The 24,609-nt window shown below is 35.9% G+C and overlaps 1 protein-coding gene across 1 annotated transcript in view; it reads left to right on the plus strand.

Annotated features, from left to right (window-relative positions):
• Positions 1-24,609, plus strand: part of CNTN1 (contactin 1) — a 248,436-nt gene that overhangs the window by 202,562 nt on the left and 21,265 nt on the right. Inside the window, exons 15-20 of the mRNA XM_027457131.3 lie at positions 1,714-1,834; positions 5,498-5,656; positions 8,645-8,794; positions 12,633-12,703; positions 15,656-15,890; positions 19,824-19,927. Coding sequence (XP_027312932.1) covers positions 1,714-1,834; positions 5,498-5,656; positions 8,645-8,794; positions 12,633-12,703; positions 15,656-15,890; positions 19,824-19,927 — 840 coding nt within the window. The remainder of the gene's footprint in view (positions 1-1,713; positions 1,835-5,497; positions 5,657-8,644; positions 8,795-12,632; positions 12,704-15,655; positions 15,891-19,823; positions 19,928-24,609) is intronic.

Here is a 24,609-nt window from a genome sequence, read left to right on the forward strand (position 1 = left end):
TAGGTGGGAACACCTTCAACACACCCAAAAAAAACAACAACCAACCCAAAAAATCAGAACAAAACCCAACAAGTGTCTTTTATTAGGCAAGTTAAAAACAGTCAGCTTCTTCTTGATATATCTAGCTACCTGGGCTAAAAGTTTTCCAAAGGGAATTCAAAAAGAGTCAGATTTCCAAAGCATTATGTGAAGAAATCTGAGTTGTTGTTGGGTTTTTATTATTTATTTTATTTTGTTTTGTTTTGTTTTATTTTATTTTATTTATTTTATTTTGTTATTTTAATGTTCCTACTTGATTTTCATTCAAGTAAATAGAAATTACACTGAAAAGGTAAAAGATTGAAGACATCCAACAATGTGACAGTGAAGCAAATGTAGTATGTATATTGAGTATGGTGCAAATACACCTGGCAGCAGTGGATGCCAGCAGATATTTTGGAGAAGTCAACGAAAAGGGAGTTGCCTCAGTTCCTTTTATCTGGTTCTGAGGTCAGCTGGTACATGAAGGCGAAATTTGCCTAACTTTCTACTTTTGCAAACCAGTGTGGAGAAAACCATGTTTCCAGGGATCTCTTGTGTGCTAGGTGCCATGTGTTGGCTGGGGTTCCTTTTGGTGTGGTCCAAAATTGTGCATGGTAAGCATGCCAGAAATTAAACAGCATACACAGGTATTTCTGCAGCAGAAATGGCATTTCATATTGGAACAGCTCTCCTGTAGGACTGAGAAGTCTAAAGTGGAGTCAGCTGTTTTGTTATCGGTGCTGGAGGTTTTCAGATCCTTGTGTTAGCCTATTGCTTGTCAATTTAAAGTGGATGGCCTGTGAGATGGAATTCATGAGTCTGAAGTTAGACATTGCAGTCTTGCACTGGTGAAAAGTCTTGGGGAAGGATTAGGGTCTGTGATGATGAGAACGAAAAGGAGAAGGACAAGGAGGAGGAGGAGTCTGTGAGCCTCATTGAATGGTAAATTGCTTCCCTGAAACCCTTTGCCATGGCACTGTGGAGGCTGAGGCAAGGGGGGACAGCATGGCTGGTCCTTGCTTGCCCCAAGTGGGGCAGGTCCAGTAGCAGCAGCCAGCACTGTGCACAGCACAGGACCAGGGCAGGTCCATAGAAAGCCAGGCCAAGGTCAGGCTAGGATGGCAGCTGGCCACTCAGGGATGACTAGGCCAAGCCATAATGTAGTGAGAGCTGTAGCTAGGCTTTGCTTGTAACCTCTCTGTGATAAAAACATTTGTGCTGTTTTAGGTTTGTAAAGGAAGAGCCACACAGCATTGGTGGCTCTCTTAGTAGGTCTCCATGACACTGTTATCATACAAACATGCATAAATAACGTGTAATGGTATAGAGGAATCATCTGATTGCTGTTTATGAAAAAAAATAGGCCTGACTAAATCTAATGTTCAGATGTGGTCTTAAAATAGTAGAAAATAGGCAATGTCAGCTTCTGAAGAAACACCTACTTAACAGATCTCTTAAGAAAGACATTTGTTTTTTCATATGTAGTAAAGATCAGAAGCTCTTCAAGAAACACAGGACACTTTCAACAGCTGTCATATAAATTAAATATATCTTTGAGAGTGATCTGATCTTGAAGTAAGTACTCATTTCTTGGAAATAACAACCGCTGTATATCAGTTGGGAGGTACGTGTAGATAGGTATCAGTTATACAGGGATGTTTACCAGCTTCATTAAGTACTGTTTTTTAACAGATTAAGTCCAATGGTGAACTGCTTATTAAAAACGTCCAGCTGCGGCATGCAGGAAGATACACGTGCACCGCACAGACAATTGTTGACAATTCTTCAGCTTCAGCTGACCTTGTTGTAAGAGGTAAGGTTCTCCAGGTAAAAGAGAAATGTGTCTGTTTTTCAACTAGATAAGCAGAATGTGAAGTCCTTAAAGTACTGCTCAGGGTACTTATTCTTTTCCAGACACTTAAATATTTAACTCAATGTGTGTTTTCCTGGAAATCAATAAAAAAATTATTATGTATACTTTTCTTCTGTTTAAGTAATTTTTAGATACTTTAGTTTGGTGTTTATTATTAAATAGCAAAGTAGATTGTAAGTATCATTTCAATATACTTAATTTATAACATTTTAAGAAGACATTTCTGTTTTCTCGTAATGTGTTTTTGATTACATTAGTGTGTGTAACACTAAGCCTACATTAAAAGGATTCCTAGTTTTCAAATGACAGAAAAATGGAGTTAAGGTTATAACTCCACTGTTAACTTACTCTTTTACCTGTAAGAATTACTGCAGTCTCAAAATGCTGTACGTGCTCATATGGTACGTACCCTACAAAGTATGTTTCCATGCATGGTTTCAGGAGCATGAGTTAATTCATGTCCTTTGGGCTTTTTACTTCATTTTGTGCCTCCAGATACATCTTCTAAAGTGCTAATGCTCTGTAATGCTGACAATTCAAATCAGATATAAGTTGTACTTGGGTCTACGCAGCTATCATGTTTTGATCCCATTCCAGTTGTACTATACATCTGGATAGTAACTGGAGTATAGATTGTGCCTTGATTCTGAGTTTTTGCCATCTATGTATGTTGTGCACTTCAATATTTCTGTATTTATTTTTCACTGGGTGTTAACAAACAGTGAAATGTCATCAGTATGGGGTGAAATGTCAAAGCAAATGTGATATATGGTGAAATTGCAGAATAAACTGCAGAAAACTGTAAAGAAAAAGAGAAGAGTTTGTTCATGTGCCTTAGTATGTAAGCAAATCCTTTTACAAAACAAAAAGAGAGATCAGCTGCCTTATCAACCTTCTGATAATCCTGTAAACCCAGTAATTATAAATAGAATAATAACTCTTAGCATACGTTGTTGAAGAAATCCGCATTTGTTTTATGCTCAACTTTCAGGTTTTAATATTATGAACACAATCCTACTTAGTGTTGAGAACTTCTTGCTACTATTTTTGTCAGTGGAAGACTCGGTATTTTACAGGCTCAGGGTTTAAATACCCATATCTGATGAAATATGACAAAAGTGACATTATAATTTCACTCTGTTGATAGTAAAAGGCAACAGCAAAGTCTGGAAACACAGTTAGGTTCCAGAGCACCTCAAGGATAGACACTGTTCATGCAGACGTGTGAAGATATTTTCTCTGTCAACAGGACACTGTAATGGTTCATATGGATTGTCCTTTGTGACATTAGAGTATTAAAATTGGTGTGTTCAGGAGAATTGATAGTGGTAGTAGTGCACAGAAAACCGAGCTGTCAGTCCCCTGAGTATACCAACAGGCCTTAATGGCTGTGATCACCCTCATCTAGGACACCCATCATGGTGGGCCCACAAGACCTATTTAAGCTCAGCCCTTGGCTTTCAGTCCTGGCCTGAGCTATATAACAGATGTGCCTGCTCCAGCTCTGTCTCTGGAGTCTGGGTGGAGTTCAGACCTATGCACTCTTGGATGTATGCTATAGCTTGTCACCTGAATGCCTGTGGTATCCAGGACTGCCTTACCAGCACCCAGCTCTGCCCACCATATTCTAACCCTACAGGACTGATCCCCATTGTTGAAGATACAGACAACCTGTTGGGGAGGGTTGCACTTTCCTAAAGGTCCTTGGCGTTTTTTGACACATGCCATTTACGGAAACTTTCACAGTGAGGTGAGAAGCTGTAGGAGATCTCTCTCAAAAAAGGCAGGAAAAGACCTTGGTACTGATGAGCATTTCCATACTTGTTTCGGTTCATTTCATTTGATTCCTTTTTCTTCAGTTTTATGGAGAAAGTAAAGAACTCAAGACCCAAAGATACGTTTGGCACACGTATTTAGATGTGGTGTAGGAATCTCACTCCATTCTTATTGTTGAGTTGTTTTTGTTTTGTTTTTCTGTGGTTTCCCTGTACATGGTGCAGATAAATTTATCCTGTTATTTCTTGTTTGGTTGTTGTTCTTTTTTAATGTGCTCTGAGACTTGTTCAATCAGATTGTTGAGTAATTACCTGAGTCATGTTGGCATGTTGTTATCTGTGAAAGTGGAATCAGAAACTACTTCTCAATAGTTCTCATTCATTGTCTCTGTTTTGACACGATTGGTAATGCATATCACATAACTGTGTATCATATCAAACAGATGGATAATAACAGAACCAGAACAGTCAATATGAAAAGAATAATCTGAAAACATCTATAGGCTAGTTTTTAAGTAGGTATTAAGCTTTCAGTTGGAGAATTACTGTAAGTTTGGATGTTTTTTCTTCTTAGCACAGTTTACTGAATGTTGTGGCATCTTTTATAGATCAAGATTCCAACACTCACAGATGCATGTGACTGCACCACTCTCTTCTCTCTAATGAACTTAAAGCAAATATGGATTGAGAATAACTGCTGTTATTTTAACATGGCTATTTTAATGAGTTGTTATGAGCAGAAATGGTATTCGATACTTGAAGAGCATAAGGATGAGACTGTAAACTGGTTTAGGACAAGTAGCTTTTACCTAGAAGGTTTTAGCTGGCTGTTGGGAAGATAGCAATATGCCATAAAACAAACACATATATTTAGTTCATGAAGTTTTATATTCATTAGAACTACAGGTTTATTTTGAAATTCATCTTTTCAGCCTTTTGAAGAAAAAGAAATTATTCTTTGAAAATATTTTATAGACACCTTGATACTCAAGGATGGAAGAGACAATTTTGTGCAAAATATTTTCTTTGACAGCGTCTGTTCTTTGTTGGTGGTCTTCATAGATGTATTCTGTTATACAGAGTTTGTTTGATTTCACCCTTAAAGTTCAAAAGACTGCTTTGGGGCCATTGGGTGGAATAGATTCCACATTTTGGCATTGATTTTGAGGTTCTTGTTATGGGAAGACTTTAGTAGGTATTTAGAGAGACAGTGACTACTTTTTCTTTCACTCAATTTGTATTGGTTCATAGGAAGTTCAAATCTCATGGTGGGCTTACCCAGTATGGGGTAAGATGAGGGTCCAAGAGAAATGTGAAAAGGTTTATACAAATGTTTTTTCAAGGTATGACTTATCTCCAGTATAAGTCTCAAGATTTTCCATATATATTGCAGTTCAGGCCAAAACTGAACAAGCAGAAGTATAGATTAAGGTTTTGAAAAGGTTATCATTACGTGGTATTTATAAAGGAAGGTTTTATGGTTTTGTTTTTGCTTTTTTTTTTTTCATATTTTTTTGTCTGAGTTCATCGTTGTTCAAAGAAGAGCAACAACAGTTGTAAAGTATCCCTTTTTCACTTGAGAAATTCTGTTCTCAGTATTACTAGTTAGGCAGGAATCATGGAAGTTTCATTTGGTAGTTTTCTGATGCAAGAACAGTTATCTTCTGAATCACTCCGTACAATATTAAAATATGTATAAACACATTTTCCATCTGTTCTTACATAGAAAGTGAGACATGAAAGCCTCATACCTAATAAATGCAAACAGGAAAATTAATAAACTTTCATTTTTTAATATATTTAATCTGTGAACTGAATTTTTTCTCAGGTCCTCCAGGCCCTCCCGGAGGTATAAGAGTAGAAGAAATTAGAGACACTGCTGTAGCACTTACGTGGAGTCGTGGAACAGACAATCATAGCCCTATTTCTAAATACACTATCCAGTCAAAAACTTTTCTTTCTGAAGAGTGGAAAGATGCCAAAACAGGTAAGGGTAATGCTATAAATAATAAAGCCAATAGGTTATTAAATGTTTGATTGTTAATCAGAAAACAGCCATTATAAAAGGAAAACGGGGATGCTATTAATGTCTGCTATAGAGTTTGGGAGTTTGGGAGCAGGTACTATCAGACTATAGGACTATCAGTGTACTGTCAACATTTTTATTTCCAGCACTAGGAAGTTAATATCAAGGCATACAGAAAACAGGCCAGGCTGTTTTTTGTTTGTTTGTTTGTTTGTTTTTGTTTTTGTTTTTGTTTTGTCTCTTTCCTTGCTGCTTGTAATATTCCACATCAGCTACTGGAATTTAAAATGTATATATTTTTTCAGGGTACTTTGGATGAAAAAGTTATGTCCTAACTTCTGTATTTGTTATGCAGAAAGTTGGTTGAAATTGTCTACTTTTTCCTGTGAACAGACTACTTACCATTTGCACTAAAACTGGCACCCCTAGAGAAAACATAGCTAAGATTATCCTTCTAACCACTGGATGTCATCAGTGTGCCACATAATTGTAGTTGAGGAAACACCTGAACATAGGATGTGCTGACATATACAGTATTTATTTACAAGAGCTAACAAAATACATAAATTGTGAAAATATTTTAATAACACCAGTATCTTTGAATGCTTTATGGTGGATAGCATTGCTACAAGCTATATGGAGTGTATTTATCAATATGATTCATTATGACACAGATAAATTATAACTTCAGTTCTTTTCTGTGAAATTAGGGCATTACACTCTCAGGATTTCTTAATATTATTAAGAAAATTAATGGTTTCAGCTTTTTTTCTTTTAATTAAGTAGTCCTTTGAAACTGCAGAGGTATATGTCTAAGAAATAGACATTGACATATTAACCTCTGTTACATTAGTGAGAATTTCTTAGATAAAAAGGTTAAAAATAGTAGACCTGTTGCCTTAAATCATATTTATCTTCTAGAATGTGTAGTATATATAGTTTCATTGTATATAATTAACTTCAACAACCAGCACTAGTCTATTGGTTATGGTAAAGTAGTTTGGAAAATAAAACTAGGAGGTCCTCCAGTTCCTTTCTATCTCTGGTATCTTGTTTAATAATTTATGTAGAGTAGATTTCTTTGAACTTTTACTATAAATAATATAACAATTAGAGTTGTTCAAGTAATTGGTTATTTATTTCAGTGACTGTTTGCAGGAGGGAGGATCCATTTGGATCAGCCTCCCTTTTTTCAGGATAAATCATATTTTATTTTCTGTTTTGTTTTTTTTTTTAATAAAGAATATGCTCTTGGGGAGAGGATAGGTTATAGGAAGATAAAAGCTAAAGATGATAAAAGATAAAGAGGGGGTGGCAGCTTTGAAATTGTGCTACATGTTACTGGAACTAGAAACATTTGTGCAGGAGATAGAAGTGCAGGTTTCAGATCTTCACTCTGGTTCAGAGCAGACACTTCTGCTCAAAAAACTCACTTCTCAGGAATATTCCTTATTTGCAGTGTTATAGGCATGACAGGATGCATGTCTCTGCATCTCTGAAGTTATTCTGCTTTGTGTAATTAATGAGATAGTCACTGAGACATACAGTCAGAATGTTATCCTGCAGCATGTTGAATGGGATTCGCATCTTTGGACAGGGAGGAACCCAGATTCTTAAATTTATTTTTTAGGAAGCTAGCATGAAAGATAGAAATGTTTAATTTCTGAAAAGTTGAAATGAACTATTCCAGTGTTTTCAAAATCATTGCTTTTTCATTTGAACAACACTGACTAATTTTGTTCTATAGATTCCTTCAAAAAATAGCTGAAATCACCATAGTAACCATCACTGGAACCACTGCAAGCCAGTGCATTGCTTAATTTCTGGGCTCCTCCCAGTTTGACTCAGTGTTCACTTCTGTATGTAAAAAAAACACACAATGATCAGTCCAAATTGATCTCTCATCAGCATTTAGGCTGCCATTTAATGTTGTTAATTTTCAACGTGTGAAACAAACAAACAAAAATGTACTTTGGCATTGCACTTTGAAAATATTGTTATTATTACTACTACTACCATCCTTCCCAAGCCAAATAATTCATCTCAGGTTGCATAATACCAAGTGTGTTTTATGAAAGAAGTATGTTCTACTTCACAGTATGGAAATACGTGTAAATAGGTTGTGTAACATTGCTATTCCTGTTTTTTTGCAGCCATTGTGCTCATATTGTAATTCCAAATTAGCCACCTTTCCAGTGCAGAATATGTAATTTCTCATCTCCCTCTGAACCCAAGACTCTAGTTTGACGAAGAAACTCTTAGCCTGCATAAGAAATGAAAATCCTCTTACTATAGCTGCAGACAGCTACAAAAACAACCACTACTGTCTGTGAATTATAGACAGAAAGATAGTCATGTCTTATGCCTCTCATGTATGGTAAAGAAACTCATCCTTATAACAACAGTACATCTTTTTCACAGAAATTATAAGAACACTTATACTTGTTAAATCAGTACTAGGTAGCAGGTTGTAACACACTCACTAGTAAGGTGCACCAAAATATGACCACATTTTTATAAACCACTCTATCAATTGATCAGTCCCTGTATTTACACTTGTGCAGCACTTGTCTATATCATGATTTTTTATTTTATTATTTGTGCATTACAGATTTCTCCTTGAATTATTCTGTAGGTAAAATGAATTTCTACAACAGTAATATGTAATTAATAAGAATGCCTTCATAATTAAATGCACTTCTTTTGCTAGTTCACACCCACTTAAAACTTACAAGTCTGTAAGGGTTTATCCAAGATAGTGTCATAGTTTCCAGGTTCCCAGTAATCACCAGGAATGTACATAAAATGTGGTATCCCTCATGTATAACATTCCTTCAGTTGGCTATTTGTGGTTGCAGAATAGTGGCAGTTTGTGGATTTAAAAACTTCATTGATGTCTGACCTCATTGTAAAATGCTGTTTTCTAAAGCAATTTCTCATTTCTTTTAGATCCATCAGATATTGAAGGAAATATGGAGTCTGCTAGAGTGATTGATTTAATTCCGTGGATGGAATATGAGTTCCGAATAATAGCAACAAACACTTTGGGAGTAGGAGAACCTAGTATGCCGTCACAGAGAATTAGAACTGAAGGCGCTCGTACGTAAACAGAAAATGTCATTTTTTTGGCGTGCTTTTTATTTTAACATTTTCCTATCAATTTTGTAATTTTATTTGGTAAAACAAAATAAAAAAAAAAATCATAAGATGCAAATCCAGAATATATTTTTAGTCACCAGCTACTGTAGATTTTAGTGAGGAAACACCAAACTATCTATATATCCTAGCATTACATCAGACAGGAAAGAAACATCCTGATAAAAACAGAAAATTTGTCTCCATTCATACAATCATACTGTATCTTTTAGAGGTACCCCCACCTCTGTCCTTGAGCTGGTGTACATGAATGAATGCTCTTGCCTTGTTTGCAATGGGATTCAGGGCTTAGGGGAAAAAAAAAAAAAAAAAAAAAAAAGCATGTTTTTGACAAGGAAAATGTCCTTTTTTCTATTTGGTTTATATTATAACTATAAGATACATGACAGTATGTGTGTCTTACAGTATAACACTATTTTTCTGTGATGGAAGGTTTGGTCTTGGGTCTTATTCCACGTGAGAGGTGTGACATTATCTGACATAACACATGCCCTTATCAGTCTAATTGCTTAGTGTTAAAATCTATGAGCATATTCAAGAATATCCTTCAGTCTTGGGCAGGTCCTTTTGAAATGGATTCTTAAGAATAAAGAATTAGATGTAATTATACAAGATAATGCGTTCTGTTTGGACTGTACAAAGGAGATAACAACAGTGCTCTAGGAAGTAATGTATTGCTGCTACAAGATTGTATACAACAAAGACTGTGTACCAGTATATCATTCTCAATGCGTATTAGCGCCCATGTGCAGCCTTGATATATTTATAGTTTTTAAAAAGCTGTTGTCCCATAGCTTGAGGTTGCAAACTCAAAGTACAAAATGAAAGTGAAAAAATTAAATTTTGCAATTATACCTGCTAGGTCATTGCTTTGATTAGGTAGCATTTTCAAAATAAAATACATTTGCATTGCAAATATCAAAACATTTATTAATAAAGAGCCGCATCTGGTCCATTAAAAAATGTGTTGCTGAGGGAGGAAGGAAATACAGATTGGTTACATTAATCTAGACAGGGAAAGAAAATCCACAGAACTTTTAAACACTTAAATTAAAAGGAAATTACTGTCTATAAAATTGACTATTAGCATCGTATGTTTTCTGACTCAACAGCTGTACTTGAACGTGGCCCAGGCTTCTAAATGAGAAACCTGGGCATGCTCCTTGGAGTGCTGAGTGCACAGCAGACATTTCTGAAATGTCGGAAAGGAGACAGAAAGGTTGTAGGGAGGTGGGGGGCTCTGAAGTAATGCTCACAGGTAGTGAGCACAGTAGTGTCCTGCAGTTTGCAGTGCCACATTCATGGAGTTTGTTTTAGCCTCCTTCCACACACCCCCAAAATGGTGTATCTGCCATTTTTGTAGCAGGTTGCAATGCTTCTGCAAGATGTAGCCTGTTTAGTCTGTTGTCTCATTTCCAGTGTACAGCACCATCGTCAGCTCTGGCAGACTGTGATAGACACTTTTGGTGAAATGAAGCAAAATGTTAGCATAGGCTTTCTAAACATCAGACAGGACTTCTTGCAATGCCAAAATAAAGCATAAATCTCTAAGAGTTTGCAGATAAACTTCTGAGCCCAAGAGTGTTTCCTGCCAGGAGCTGGAATTTGTTACAAACACCAACAGTAGCATTCAGGTTGCAATATCAACTTCCAGGGTGCTACAGAACCAGTACTTTCCATTTTCGTGTTAAATATTTTATTGTGTAAACAACAATCCATTTCCATACATTACAGTTATTTTTAACATTTGTTCTGTGTTAAACAGCAGCAAGCAATGCAGTATCTCTGTATGCTGTACTATGTGACCGACCCAATGGTGTCTGTTAAACTCTAACATTGTCAATGTCTTTTCCAGTTCTGAAGTCTCTCTTCTTGTAGAACTTTAATTTCGCTAGCATTCTTTGTTAGCATGACATGAATATGTCCTATGGGAGGAAAAAAAAAAAAAAAAGAAAAGAAAGATACTTTTCCTAATAAATTCTACTTGTTCAGTCAATAACACCCATTATTTCACAGAGATTTCTTGAAATTCAGTTGATCAAAGGCTGCTTTTATGTACTTTAGCTTCTGGATGCATTACAGTAATTTTCTAAGTATTGCTGTCTAAATTCATAACCTGGTATTAATGAAGGGAGAAACCTGCTTTTAATGGAGAAAGAATGAGGGCACTCTCCTGAAGAAGGTTATTTTTCTCTCCTCTGGCGGCTCGTGTATGTTCTTTGACTACCTAAGCATTTTAGCAAACCTCTGCTTCTAACTTAGCTATAGAGCCATATACTTATAATAAGACAGTGCAACTGCTGTCTATTTCAGTAATAACAAGGTCAGGTAATAAGTTAATAATTCCAAGAAAAGCTTCCCTTGCAATTATCAGGATATGTATATTTGGCCTCATCCTCCACTGATTCATTTTCTGGAAGGCCAGAAAAAAATAATATAAGCCGTGCACCAAATGCAAAACCATTCCATTTTCAATTTTATTTTACATTTTTTTTCCTTTATAAAAACATTAATTCTTTTATGCTTTCCTGTTTCTTCCTAACTGACCCAAATACAAGGCCTCAGCAAACATCTTACTTAAATAGTTGGAGAGCATCCTTGTGAGTCCCTTCCTTGTGGGTCCTCAGGGTATTCTATAATCTATGATCTTCTGACTTTTGCTGATTAGTAGGAAAAATGCCTGACCATGTAAGAATGTCTTAACACAAAGAACATGTTAATGTTATTAGAACATGTAGCTAATGCACGATCACCAAAGGCATCTTTAATGTACAATAAATAGGATTAAACATTATTTCCTGAGTTTGAAGTAGTACTGTGTGTATCCTTAGTATTCAGAGATACCAAATAAATACACACACACCAAAGAGAGTTGCAATCATTACATTTAGTGGGAAAAAGAAAAGTCTTTAGTTAATTAGATGGTTCTTGACAATTGTTTTTTATGTATCAGTGTAGAGACTAATTTTGGAGAAATATCTTTTCCAAAGAGAAAATTTAGTTTTCAGCTGCTTGCTGTAGTTAAGAGAGTTTAGGTAGTAACAGAGTCTTACAGAAATGAAAATATAGGAATGACTTGTAATGGAGCTCTTCATAGTATCTTACCTTACCACTCAGCACTGCATCAATGACAACACGTTATTGTGTCCCACAGAATGTCAGTGCGAAATGCAATTAGTTAGTAAACGACTGAAGTACTAGGTCAGCTTCAGTTCTGAATATCTACCCATGCCAATCAAGAAGACATTTGCCACTCATCTGAACTAGAATAGGAGTAGGATGACAATGCTTCAAAGATGTAACCATGGGTTTAATATTACACATTGTGGGAAAATCCATTGAAATGGATAGAACTAATCACAGTCTGTTAGGGTATGTTCATGTTCATGCCCTGGGTGCTTGAGCCCTTGGAATATCAGCATCTGAAGAAACACAAGAACAAAACACTGTGTTTCTCTTATGGCCTACAAGGAGTGTTGCATTTCTAAATACTAAATTAAATATTTATAGAGAGTATGGTTAAAAAGAAGAATGATTGATTGCTAACTACGGTTAGAACTGGTATGTTTCCTGTAGCAGTAGCTATACATTAGTCTTAGCAAGACCACAGACTCACAGTTACTACAGGCTATCATTATTTTAATTGTGTGGGGCATGTGTGCTCATTGGCTTTGCTAATAAAAAGAGAAGTAAATAATATTGTTGGTGTTTGTTTGTTTGTTTTGGTTTTTAATGACTGCATACTCTGTATTCATTTTTGTTGTCTCTTCTGTTTTTCTAGCTCCAAATGTGGCTCCTTCTGATGTTGGAGGAGGAGGTGGAAGCAATCGAGAGCTGACAATAACATGGATGGTAAGTAATGCACTGAGATGGAATGAAGCATTCCTTGGGTCTGACCTTGCTGCTCCTGAGACCCACAGAAGGTTTGTCATTGGCTCCTGTGAGAGTAGGATTTGTATACATTCTGTGGGTTTTCAGACTTTTCTCATAAAAATACGTAAAAAGAAATGAGTATGATATTTTAGATGTTCATGTATTGGACATTTCTAAAATATGGCCTAAAACACTCTCTAAATATATTTTGAAGAGACTGAAACACAAGAAGTACTGGCTATGATAATGCATTGATGTAACTGCATTTAAAAATTCTACATATATCTCTCTGAGGCCTCCCTGAGGCTTTTTTCTAAGTTGCAGTCTGAATAGCATGCAGATTCTCAAAAAATTAGGTGTAACATCTTAGTTGTGACTTTAATGTGCTGTGTATAGATGCATAGGCTTTATGAAACAAAAAAAGGCATTACCATTCTGTAAACCAGCCCATCATAATTAATAACTAGATTTTTAAGGAAACTCTTCTATATTTTATGTTTCTTTTATGCTAACGTGACCAGTAACACAAAACAGTTTTGCCTCATGCCACAATTTAGCCATTTATTGATATCCACACAGTGATATTTTTGTTCTTTTATTACAAGCCGTTCATTTTTCTGTAAGGATTATGTATTAAGCAAAATAAAGAAAGGGAAAAGGGACAGAGATAAAACATTAAACACCAAAATAACTGAATAAAATGTTCAAAAAATTAAGATGTTTTCTAAAATCTTTTACAAGCTAAGTTTAGCTGAGAAAGATTTCTAAGCTAATTCAAGTTTTCTGGAAAAGTGAGATCTATATTGCTGTTAAAGTATATTGAAAAGTTTATTTCTTAGTTCCATTAATCAAGATGTAGATGTGTCTAAATTATTGCATTTTGGGTAAAGACCCCTGCCATTGTGAGTACAATGAAAAATTGCCTGTGACCAAATGAAACAAATGAAAACTATAACCAGGAGGAGAGTGACTAATGCAAGAAGATCATTTCAGTCCTTCCTATATGCAAAAGTAGATTTATATTCCAATTATTTCTCTTACCTAATGTCATGATTTTACATGTGTTCTATAACGAGTAACTCATTTAGCTAGACAATTTAAGCATGGCTTCAAATATTTACTTTCCAAAAATCTTCTACTACTATGCCTAGCAAGTGCTTTTGAATGGAGACATTAGATTTACCGCGCCTGTCTGATACAGGATGGATAAAGCTGTATATTGATTCCCCAAAACGTGCTAACATTTGTATTTACTACTTAAAGTAGTCTTTAATTAAGAAGAGAAGAACAAAATGTATGGTAGATTCACATGTTGCTGCCAACCCCCTTTCAGCTTTTGCTATGACTCATAAGCCCAAGTTGAATGAGACAGCCAGAGATGCAATCAAAGCTCTTCTAAGACTTGTTTGGGAAGAAGAACCAAGAAAGAGCTAGGAGTGGCATGTCCATTCCTCATTTTTTCCCTGCTTGCCTTTCCCTCTTCTATTTAATTTTTCAAAGTTTTTAGTGAATACTTCAAACTCTTCAGCTACTTATACCTTACTGTGTGAAGTATTTGACTCATTCAAATTTTCAAGACTTTCTAGAACATAATTTTAAAGTGTCAGTCTTGGCTTTCTAAAGTTTGCTCTGGGTGAAAATCATTCTAGAGCCACTTATCCAGGCTGCTTACTTTGGATAGGATTATGTTTGAATTTAGGCAGCTGCACAAAATGATAGTTTTGGAAAACCAGCTATCAAAGGTGACCCAGTATTTGAAATCTTCTACCTTTTGAATTGCAAGGTTGTCTGTGAATCTAAATTTAGATGACATGTGGTTAGCATCACAACTAGACACCAAATATCCGTCTCCCTTTTGGCATGCCAGGTTTCTCGAATTTTATCTGAAGTGCTACACAAGTAACCAAACAGCTTAAGGACAATAGTTAGTATATGTCATACTGCTCCAGGATCTTTGCCTTAAGATAAGCTAATTCATCTCTGCAAGGTTTATAGGATGGGAAAATGTAATGCAGGAGGTCTGTTTTGAAAGGATACTTTCAGTCAGTCTTCAGGTGCGCTACTGACATGATTTTGGCCATGCTATCTGGTAGTTTTGGTTAAGGCTGGACAGTCTAAGGCTGAGGAGTAATCACTGAATATAGAGCTTTGGTAAATGAAGGAGTTTTGTTTTATAGCAGATGGTCTTCTGTTATTTTGTATTACAGTATTTCCACATGTAGGAAATCAATTGTAGTTTCAAGAAATATCTTTGAATAGACCTTTAATGGTCATGCTGAAAGTGGAAGTCATTTTTACTTAAACTTTTAGCAATTAGAAGTTAGATAGATAGTCTAAACCAGCTAACTGTACCCCCTCCGTAATCACTAAAAAGAGGTAAGATTAATCATTCCTTTATTAGTGTCTTCATCAACTGTACAGGTGACCAACTTTAGCTTAATGAATATAATTTAGACCAGCTACTTGAATTTTCTCTCTGTCTTGTGCAGATATCTTTACATGTGCGGATGGACCCAGATGCTTGCATACTGTGTCTGTGTTTCATATCCTCTCTCAGTTATTCCTTATGAAAGCCTTTTTTCCTAGCCGCAGATGACAGTGGTTTTAGTACATAATTGTTCTTGGTTTCTTTCTGTAGGCAATAACTTTATATGTCTTATAGTGAGTATGGATGAGTACTGTACTCATCCATATATATACTAGTAGCATATGTACTGTTACTACAGACCTGGATAATGAAGGTGGCACAGTTTTAAAGGGGATGGGAGTAAACCATAGAAGTAAAACAGAAGAAAATTGAACTTTGGTTCTTTGTTTGTTTGTTTGTTTTACAGCACACTTACTGATGCTTTCCGTATTATTTGTTTTTCTTTAGAGATCTATCTGTTTGATTGTCTACAATAATCAATGTTGTATCTTTTGCCTCTTTAGCCTTTGTCAAGAGAATACCACTATGGCAATAACTTTGGTTACATAGTGGCTTTCAAGCCATTTGGTGAGAAAGAATGGAGAAGAGTTACAGTTACTAATCCTGAAATTGGACGGTATGTCCACAAAGATGAATCGATGCCACCTTCGACCCAGTATCAAGTAAAAGTGAAAGCTTTTAACAACAAAGGGGATGGACCATTCAGTCTCACTGCTGTAATTTATTCAGCTCAAGATGGTGAGTAAAGTTCCAATCAATTTTCACACTGAGGACCCAAATCAGTGCTACCAACATCATTAGACAAATCCAGGTCCCTATCACTGATGAATATACCAACTATCCTTCATCAAGGAGGGTATATCTCACTCACAAAACACTTTCAGGTCATAACCTCAAACTCTACTTTCTGTACAGTGGAGAACACTTGGTTTTACTTGCTGTCTTAATAAGCAATATGAAGAAGAATTCAGGATTTTTCACACTTCTTGTTAAAAGATTTAAGAATCTTTTAAAAAATAATTTCTCATCTTCATATCTTTTACCTAAAACATTTACATCATTATCTATCAATTTTGTCTCTGTGATCTTAATACATGTGGTTGACATATGTATGTTGTTTGATTTTGTTTTTTTTTCTTTTAACAGACCACACTAAAGCCTATTATTCTAGTAGGTCAGTATCAGAATTTAGCCCAAAAATTCTGAATTAATGATGGCTCAGTTCTATTTAGTTTTTTATATTTGAAAAAAAATATATTTTTTATATTTGAAGTGTGTTTAAAGTCTAATATAAATTAGCCCTGCCACATTCTTTACTGTGGTTTGGATGCTCGAGTTACTGAGTGAATAATTTAATTAAAACCTTTTTGACATTTTACTAAAATCTTTTTCTTAGTTCTTGCTGGAATTATTTCACATGCTGTGATCTTTACTATTGAAGTTTAAATGACATTTCTAAACTTAGCAAGAGAGGGAAAGCACTAGAAGAAGGTTTACCTTAAATCAGAAGAAGTATATACAATATCTTAATTGCAACATAATCACTGAAGCCTGTTTAAAAAAAAAAAATAAAAATCAGTTTATTAATTTCTTTCAAAACCCCAAATAATTGCTCATATTTTTCTTTCTGTAGAACAGACCCTCTTTCACAAAGTCTGCAGATCCAGACCAAAGAGCCAAGAGGAGGGATATGATAACAAGGCCACATTCTCACACTTCCGACTCTATTCTTTACTCTGTGTACTTTACGGGAGATTTATGTTCATGCTTCCCATTAGGACTAATGGGAACTTTGCACACAGATCGCCCACACACAGAGAAAAGATAAAGTAGTCCTTTTGTTTCTTATGATAATTCAGGATTCAAGCTAGTAACGCTTAGCTTTATGAAGTGATTAATATTAATCCTTTTTATCAGAAAAGCATACCTTAGAATATCATCTTCAAGAGCTGCTTCAGCAAAGAATGATTCTTTTTGCAATTGTCTAAGTAAGTTAATAAATTGCTATGGTGTAATAAAAGCCATATCTGACAAATAACATTTCAGTATCCATCCCTTCTCAGAGACATTATCGACAGCTGACCGATAAGCTCCCATATGTTTATGTTAGGCTTATACTAACCATGTTATGCATGGGAGTGTGTTTGTACAGCTTTTTAAGTTCAGAGACATGGCAGAGCCTAGTAGTTCCAAAAGGAAGAAGAGAAGTAAATGGGCAGTAGTGCCAGTTTCCAGATAAAAAAATCACTTCAGTGGTTGCTTATATTTTAGCACAGAGTTTAGCGAAGTTCATGGAATTGTCTAGGTTGGAAGAGACCTCCAAGATCACCTAGTCCAACCTCTGACCTAACACTAACCATGTCACTAAGCTCTACATCTAAATGTCATTTAAAGAGCTCCAGGGACTCAACCACTTCCCTGGGCAGCCCATTCCAATGCTTAATAACCCTTTTGGTAAAGAAGTTTTTCCTAATATCCAACCTAAACCTCCCCTGGTGCAACTTTAGCCCATTCCCCCTCGTCCTGTCACCAGGCACAGACACTTTATTGATAGAAACACTTGTGCACAAATAATGCCAGATGCAGGAAGCAAAAGCAATAGAAGCTCATTGAACCTTCTTCTTTAATTTCAACCACAAGAAGCACCAAAGCTGTCAGATTCATGGTGCTCTAAACCTTACTTGTAATGCTAACAGCTCTTACACAGAGCTATGACTTTCTTTAAGGACTGTATCAAACACAAGAACTACAGAACGAGTTAGAAAGATTTTTTCCAATAGGTATAATGAAAGTTAATCCAAACAACATTTTGTAGTTTTCTGCTGGCATCAGGACTTGCACAAAGTCACCTCAGTACCTTGTAGCATGCTTGCTGGCTTCCAGCTTTAACTTTGTAAAATTATACTTTTAGAAGAAAATTATGCAATGATCACTACTTTTTAGTGAAGAGGACATACTGGAAGGCACACTTTATTATTTTTTTTACTGGTAGAATTGCTGAATTAGAAAACTGAAGAAAAGCAGCTGATGTCATCTTTCTGGCTCAGAGAAGACTGCAAAATATTTGTAGAACATAAATGCCAAATATGGGTATAAATTACATAGAGTTAATAAATAAGCATAAGCAGATGAGTTACTGTCTAGAGTATTGTATCAGCAAAATCCCTGTCAGTTGGAACTTTTCAAAATGAAACATTTTGGCAAATTCTGTAATTAAAACAATATAGAGTCTGACACTGATTTGGAACGGGATGAGATGATCACATCTATTCCACCTGTACCTTTATACCTCTGAATCAGCAAGGGATTTTACTACTGTCAGAAATCACAACCTCTCAAAGGCAGTAGTGGGATTTAAAATAAATACACAGTATTCCATACTGATATGTATAAATATGCATACATACTTATATATAATGACAGCATTTCTATTAAACAGTGTATTTTGTAATTTATCTGTGTCTAGTTATAATTGTAGACATCTTTATTCATTTTCGTGACAGTGGAATTTCTGCATTTCCACATATTTTAAGCCAAGTTCCAAGTCTGACAACTACTAGTCATACCTTCCATTGCAGAGTAATGATTGCTAGCAGTGAGTGCACAGACCTCTTGCTTATCTAAATGCCTGTCATTGTGAAAACAATTTTGCAATAATGTATCATTTTTAATTATACATTTGCATTATTAACAGACAATGAAAGACAATTACAAAAGGTAACTTTGCATATAAGATTATTTTGTTGCCCAGGATAATTTTCTTAAGAGATGTAGCTGATTTTTTCTTAACAGTGGCTGTTTTGATGCATAGTTGACTTGATGCCCGGTTAGAAGATTAAGTATATGAAAGCTTTCCTCAGCTCAGGCTGCCATGCCTGTCTGTTGCAACTTGTTTCAAAAGATTCGCAAAAGAGAATTGTTCTTAGCTTGGAAAACTTTCTCTTTTGTAGACATTGCTAAGTTTATGAGTTTTCAAATTCCTTATCTGACTTAAAAAGAAAGCAGCAGTGAAATTAACACCTTTGTGTAATTAACCTAGAGCTTAGTTTTCTGAGCCCTGAATAAAAGTATGTCACATTATACTGATCTGTATTCTGCATTGGCTGGTGTCCAAAAGTAAGAAAACAAACAAAATCAACTGTCTGATGAATGGCTGATGGAAGGGTGCTCTTGGATTATTTCACACATATGTTCAGATTTATATGCCCCACTAGACAGCTCTGTATCTAACATCTAGTTTCATAAAATCTTTGTGTCATAGTGATTAAATGATATACACATGAATATTTGTGTGCAGCTAGCTTAAAAATATTTTATATATATGTTTTAATCTGTCAACTGCTGTCCAATTTAGTAAAAGATCACTGGATGCTTCAATCAGTTCTTTATCAAAGCCAGGTTTTAATTTACATGAATTTCAGAATGGAATCTGTTGAAGCATAAAAATACATAGTCTGAGCCAAGTAATAGGATCATTGCTTTGTTTTTATAGAGTCCTTTCCCATACAGATCATCAATGAATTTAAAATTTACTCATGTAAAAGCAGATTGAAGACTAACACACTGATATCAAGAAAATAATACAAAGACCTGAAGTGAGAGAAGCCCCTCAAAGTGAACATAACAATATCACTGGATGAGATTGGATATTTAACATGTTTTGTCTTCCAGCTCCAACTGAGGTACCCACAGATGTGAGTGTTAAAGTTTTGTCATCTTCTGAAATTTCTGTTTCTTGGCACCATGTTTCTGAGAAATCTGTGGAAGGATATCAGGTGAGTTTAGAGGTGACACTGCCTGTTTCCTCATTTATTGAATTTCAGTGGTTAAATGCAAGAATAATTCCTATTGTAACATTCTAGCTGTTAGAGTTCACTTCTGTTTAGTTGTTGTTTGCTGTGCAGATTTTACGTCTTGAGAAACAGATTGTTTTTGGTACTATGTACTTCATTACTAAGACATTAACTGGTGTGTACCCACTGATCAACTGAAAAAAAAGTCATCATTATTTCACAAACAAATGTTGTCAGTTTATCTTACACAATTGAATGCCTATCTTTGCCTTCTCAAAACAATTAAATTAAGTTTTGGGTGTAATTGTCAACATGGACATGAAATTGTAAGTCATGGCCCATTTAAATTATCAACAGTTATTAATATAATTCACCCCCAAATCCTATAGTAAGTGGACTAGGTGACAAATGCCCAGAATCCAATAAAACAATACAATGCTATTGTGAAAGACAATGTTTTGTTCATGGTTTCTCTTCTCCACATCAGGAAGAGCTTCAAGGCATGTTTTTCTGGTCCAGAACTACTGGTAAAAACTATTGGTACCACTGGTAAAAATTGTTCACATCCTTGTACAAAGATGAAAACAGCCACAGGGTGGGTGCAACTAGAAACAGCCATGTAGCTCTCCAGCAGGGAAGTCTTACATCATCCGTGCACAGCAGATGCTGATGAACTCTGCAGTGTACAGCCGACTTACTTTGGCTGCATTCCAGAAAAGGGATTTGGGCATTAGTTTGTTAGTGATTTGCTTTGATATTTAAGTTGTCATCTTCTTGATGGTAGAGTCCGTGTTCCAAAATGAACATAGACAAACGCAGAGTAACCTCACAAAATGTAACTTTTTGACAGAAGTATATGAATAAATGTTCTTTTAATTACTAGTACTCGGTTTCATATTTCACTATATATATTTTTGTCTCCATGAGATATGTAATAGTTTGGGGTTATTGTCACAAGATACAGATCATAGTGAAGATCTCAATACGAACTAGTACAGTGTCCCATATAAAACGTGATTCTACATAGTGCACACATAATGCTTAAAATTATAAGCAGAGGACACTGGGGTTTGTAATAAAGCCACTGACATCAATGATAACTCTTAATTTAGTAAACTGGTTTGGTGTTACATATAGGTTGTGCAAGTAGGATCTAATAGAAGTCATGGTTGTAATTGAGAGCATGGTGGAGAACATAGTTTTGTGCACTCAGACCAGCTAGTCATGCAGCAGTGTTGCACTTCCAGGTTGGACAGTATTTGCAGAAAATAGGCAAGAAGCTTTGGTGCCAGGAATAACCGGAACAGACATTGGGCAAGCACTCACCAGGGGACTTGTGGAAGTGTGGAGAGAGCAGCAGCAAGGAGGGCTGGGAGAACACTGGAAAGGCTGAGGTTGCAGTAGTGATACAGCATGGCAATGAATGTTGAGGGTTGTGATGGGGAGTGAGGCATGCTGAGGATGAGTGGGGAACAAACATGGTGGGAGAACATTCTCATACGTTTTTTTGGCCACGTTTTTATTTTACATTATTTTACCTAAAGTCATCTGAATTGCTGTCAGGGTAAGTCAGGGAAAGAAGAGAGGGAAGAGTGTTCATTGGGAAAGAATGGGATGCAGGGGAAAGTGAATAGAATGGCAGTGGGAAAGAAGCATGGAGGACCTTTGGCTTAGAAAGAGGATAACTGCACTTCTGAAGAAAGGTGGGATAGAAGGTGGGAATGGGTGAAGAGTTCTGTTACAGAGAATACAGATGTAAGGGATGTGGCCTTAATTTGATAGCTGGAGTACTTGTTCATCCACTCATTCCTAGAGAAGTATTACACTTCCATAAATCCAGTGTGAGCTGATTGCTTGAATATGTACAATGAGCAGTGGTATTAGACTCTTGAGTTTCTTCTCTTTTTTTTTTTTTTTTTTCTCTTTTTCTAAAGTAGTTTTTCCTAGTTATCATGACTGTGGGAAAAAAAAAAAAAAAAAAAAACAAAAAGCTTAATATCTGATACAGGAATAAGCAGACTAATAGGCACGAATTACTGTCCCATGGAGTAATGTGTTTGTTCTGAGATCCTTTTCTCTAGAACAATAATAAGCCTCATTCTAGCAGAGGGCAGAGAAGCAAAGAAGGAGCCTGTGCTTCAAGAGCAAAAAAAAAAAGTTCCTGAAGATCAGATATGCCATCCCCATCAGCCCTGAAGGAACAGGGCTGCCAGTGTACAGGGCAGAAATAGAGAAGGCTCTTCTGGAAGGTCAAGGCTGTAGGTTACCTTTGTGAAGTTACAATTGAAGTTGATGAGAAAAGAGCGCATATTAGGTCAAACTGCATTAAAAAATTCAAATGAATATGTCTGGAAGACTCTATCCATATAGACATAAGGAATTTTTTCAATACTTATTTTCTAATTATTGCTCAGCTCTAACACTTGTTAGCAAAGTCCCTCACCAGAATTCATTCACCAGAATGCTTTCTCAGTTTCACTTCGGTCTTTATTATTACCTGAAAATGGCATAACTGACCTCTTAAATGGTAGAGTTTAAGAGGTGGGAGTATTCTGAGCAAAATGTCTGGAGGTATTTCACCTGTGACATGATGCTTTTCACACTAGGAGGAGACAGATTTTTTTGACACTAATGCATACAGTTAGAATGACTGCCCTCATGGTGATGAGTGTGAGCTGATGCATTTTGCCATTACAGGGGAGTATCCTCAGCTCACACTTAAAGAAGAGATAAAATACGAAAACTATCTCCATCCATACAGAGAATTTCAGATTTATGAGTTCTTGCAATATCCCGCTAAAAGCCACGGCTCTTCAGTGCATGCAATACCAAAGACACTGTATATTTCCTGCTATTTCTATGCAACAGATGTTTATTTTACTAAACACATTTATGGCTATTTATTCACCGCCATTGTTCCTCTTATTTAAATATGTCATTAGCATTCTCTCTTATTATGAATAGAGTGTCTCTTTTATGTCCCTCCTATGTAAAACTTCCATGAATATGAAAGATGTTGTTCCATGACACACACAGAAACACTTTCTGATGTATTTCAGTATATTAAAATTTGAATAAAGAAGAGGGTAATGTAGGATAGTGGTTTTTCCCCTGATTTCAGCACAGGCAGCAACTCAAACTCATGTCTGAGGCATTCCGTTTCCACAGATCACTGTGTGACACCTTTGTTGGTTTTGGCTTAACCTCCTCAACAAACTGTAGAGCTGGGGTGAAATACTCTCACATGTCCCCTGAGGATTCATGGGCTACCCTAACAAGGTAAATGCAGAGCACCAGAAAAAAGCAGACTGTTTGTGATTCTTATCCAAGCTCTGAAATAAATAAATAAATAAAGAGAGTGAGCAAAGTGGGAAAATGTGGATTCTTGTAGCAATGGGGCATGTCATTCTAGATACCACTTCCAAAGAGGCAAGAGAGTGAAAGGGAGATTTCTAAGTACTTTAAGAAACTTCCAGAGTATATGTGAAGAAAAGCAACCTCAGAATAAGGTAAAGAAGGCAGTATTTTTCTTAGCTATCAAGAGAATCATCTTATTTCAAATCTTTGATTTTCCAAGGTTAGTTACAATAATCCAAACAGATCTGATTCACACTCTAGGAGTAGTTAAGTCCACGACATCACAGCCAAGAACAATAGTATTTGGGATTTAGATTTAATTTATATTACTTCTGCCTGAAATATAATATGCTCTCGGTGTAATTTACATATTCATTCATTGTTCTCACTTGTCTTGTTTGATTCTGTACATTATTTATTATGTCATTGGCATTACTGTAGTGTAAATGAACAGGAGGATTATAGGAAGTTTTGTAAGTCTGACGTATTCAAAGGCCTCCAGCATAAGCTCTATGTTTAACAAAAGTTTCTCATATAGGGTGTATATAGCGTTGCCATCTTTAGGTAAAGCAAATAATTAAACGGAATATAACATACTGAATATGAATGAATTAGACTTCAATGACCAGTTAATATCTACAGCAAAGCTGCCATTGCTTTTATTGTAACTAATAAATTTTTGGTTACCTAGAACTTAACAGATATTCCTTTGCTTGTTTGAACTTTGAGACAGAGGTAGACCTAATGTCCTCTAGTTCTTGCTGTACAGACCCTCTAGTGTTTGAGTCACTTAAAGTTAATAGCTAATGGCACACAGCTGTTGCTTTCAACAACAGCAATTTATCTACAACAGAGGTGACGTTACCAGCCTTCCAGAGAAATTTCCAGAATAGAGTGGAGACACATTCCTCACTCACTTCAGGGCAAAATCTGTTTCCTCGGTAAGAAAGCCACCTTGTTAAGTAGGAATTTCATGAATGAGAGTGCCTAAGTTACAATAAACTGAAATTTCAGATGCTAATGGATTACGTTTCCAAAACACTGTGCAGGACATATATTTGCAGAGCTAAAAATTACCTGCTCGTATCTGCTCAAAGGCAGATCTGCATGTCATATTTAAAAATGGGAGCCAATTATAGTTATCACCGTATGAATAATTTCTAACGGTGATGGGCAAGACTGAGGTAACCTCTGTTTAGTGATAGTGGCAGTATCCAGCACAGCAGTTTTACAGTAGGGGAAGAGAAATCCTCTACTGCACTTCTCATTCAACTACAATACACACTCTGAGGTAAAACAAATAAATA

This window comes from Anas platyrhynchos, chromosome 1 (assembly GCF_047663525.1).
Source record: "Anas platyrhynchos isolate ZD024472 breed Pekin duck chromosome 1, IASCAAS_PekinDuck_T2T, whole genome shotgun sequence".
Lineage (NCBI taxonomy): Eukaryota > Metazoa > Chordata > Aves > Anseriformes > Anatidae > Anas > Anas platyrhynchos.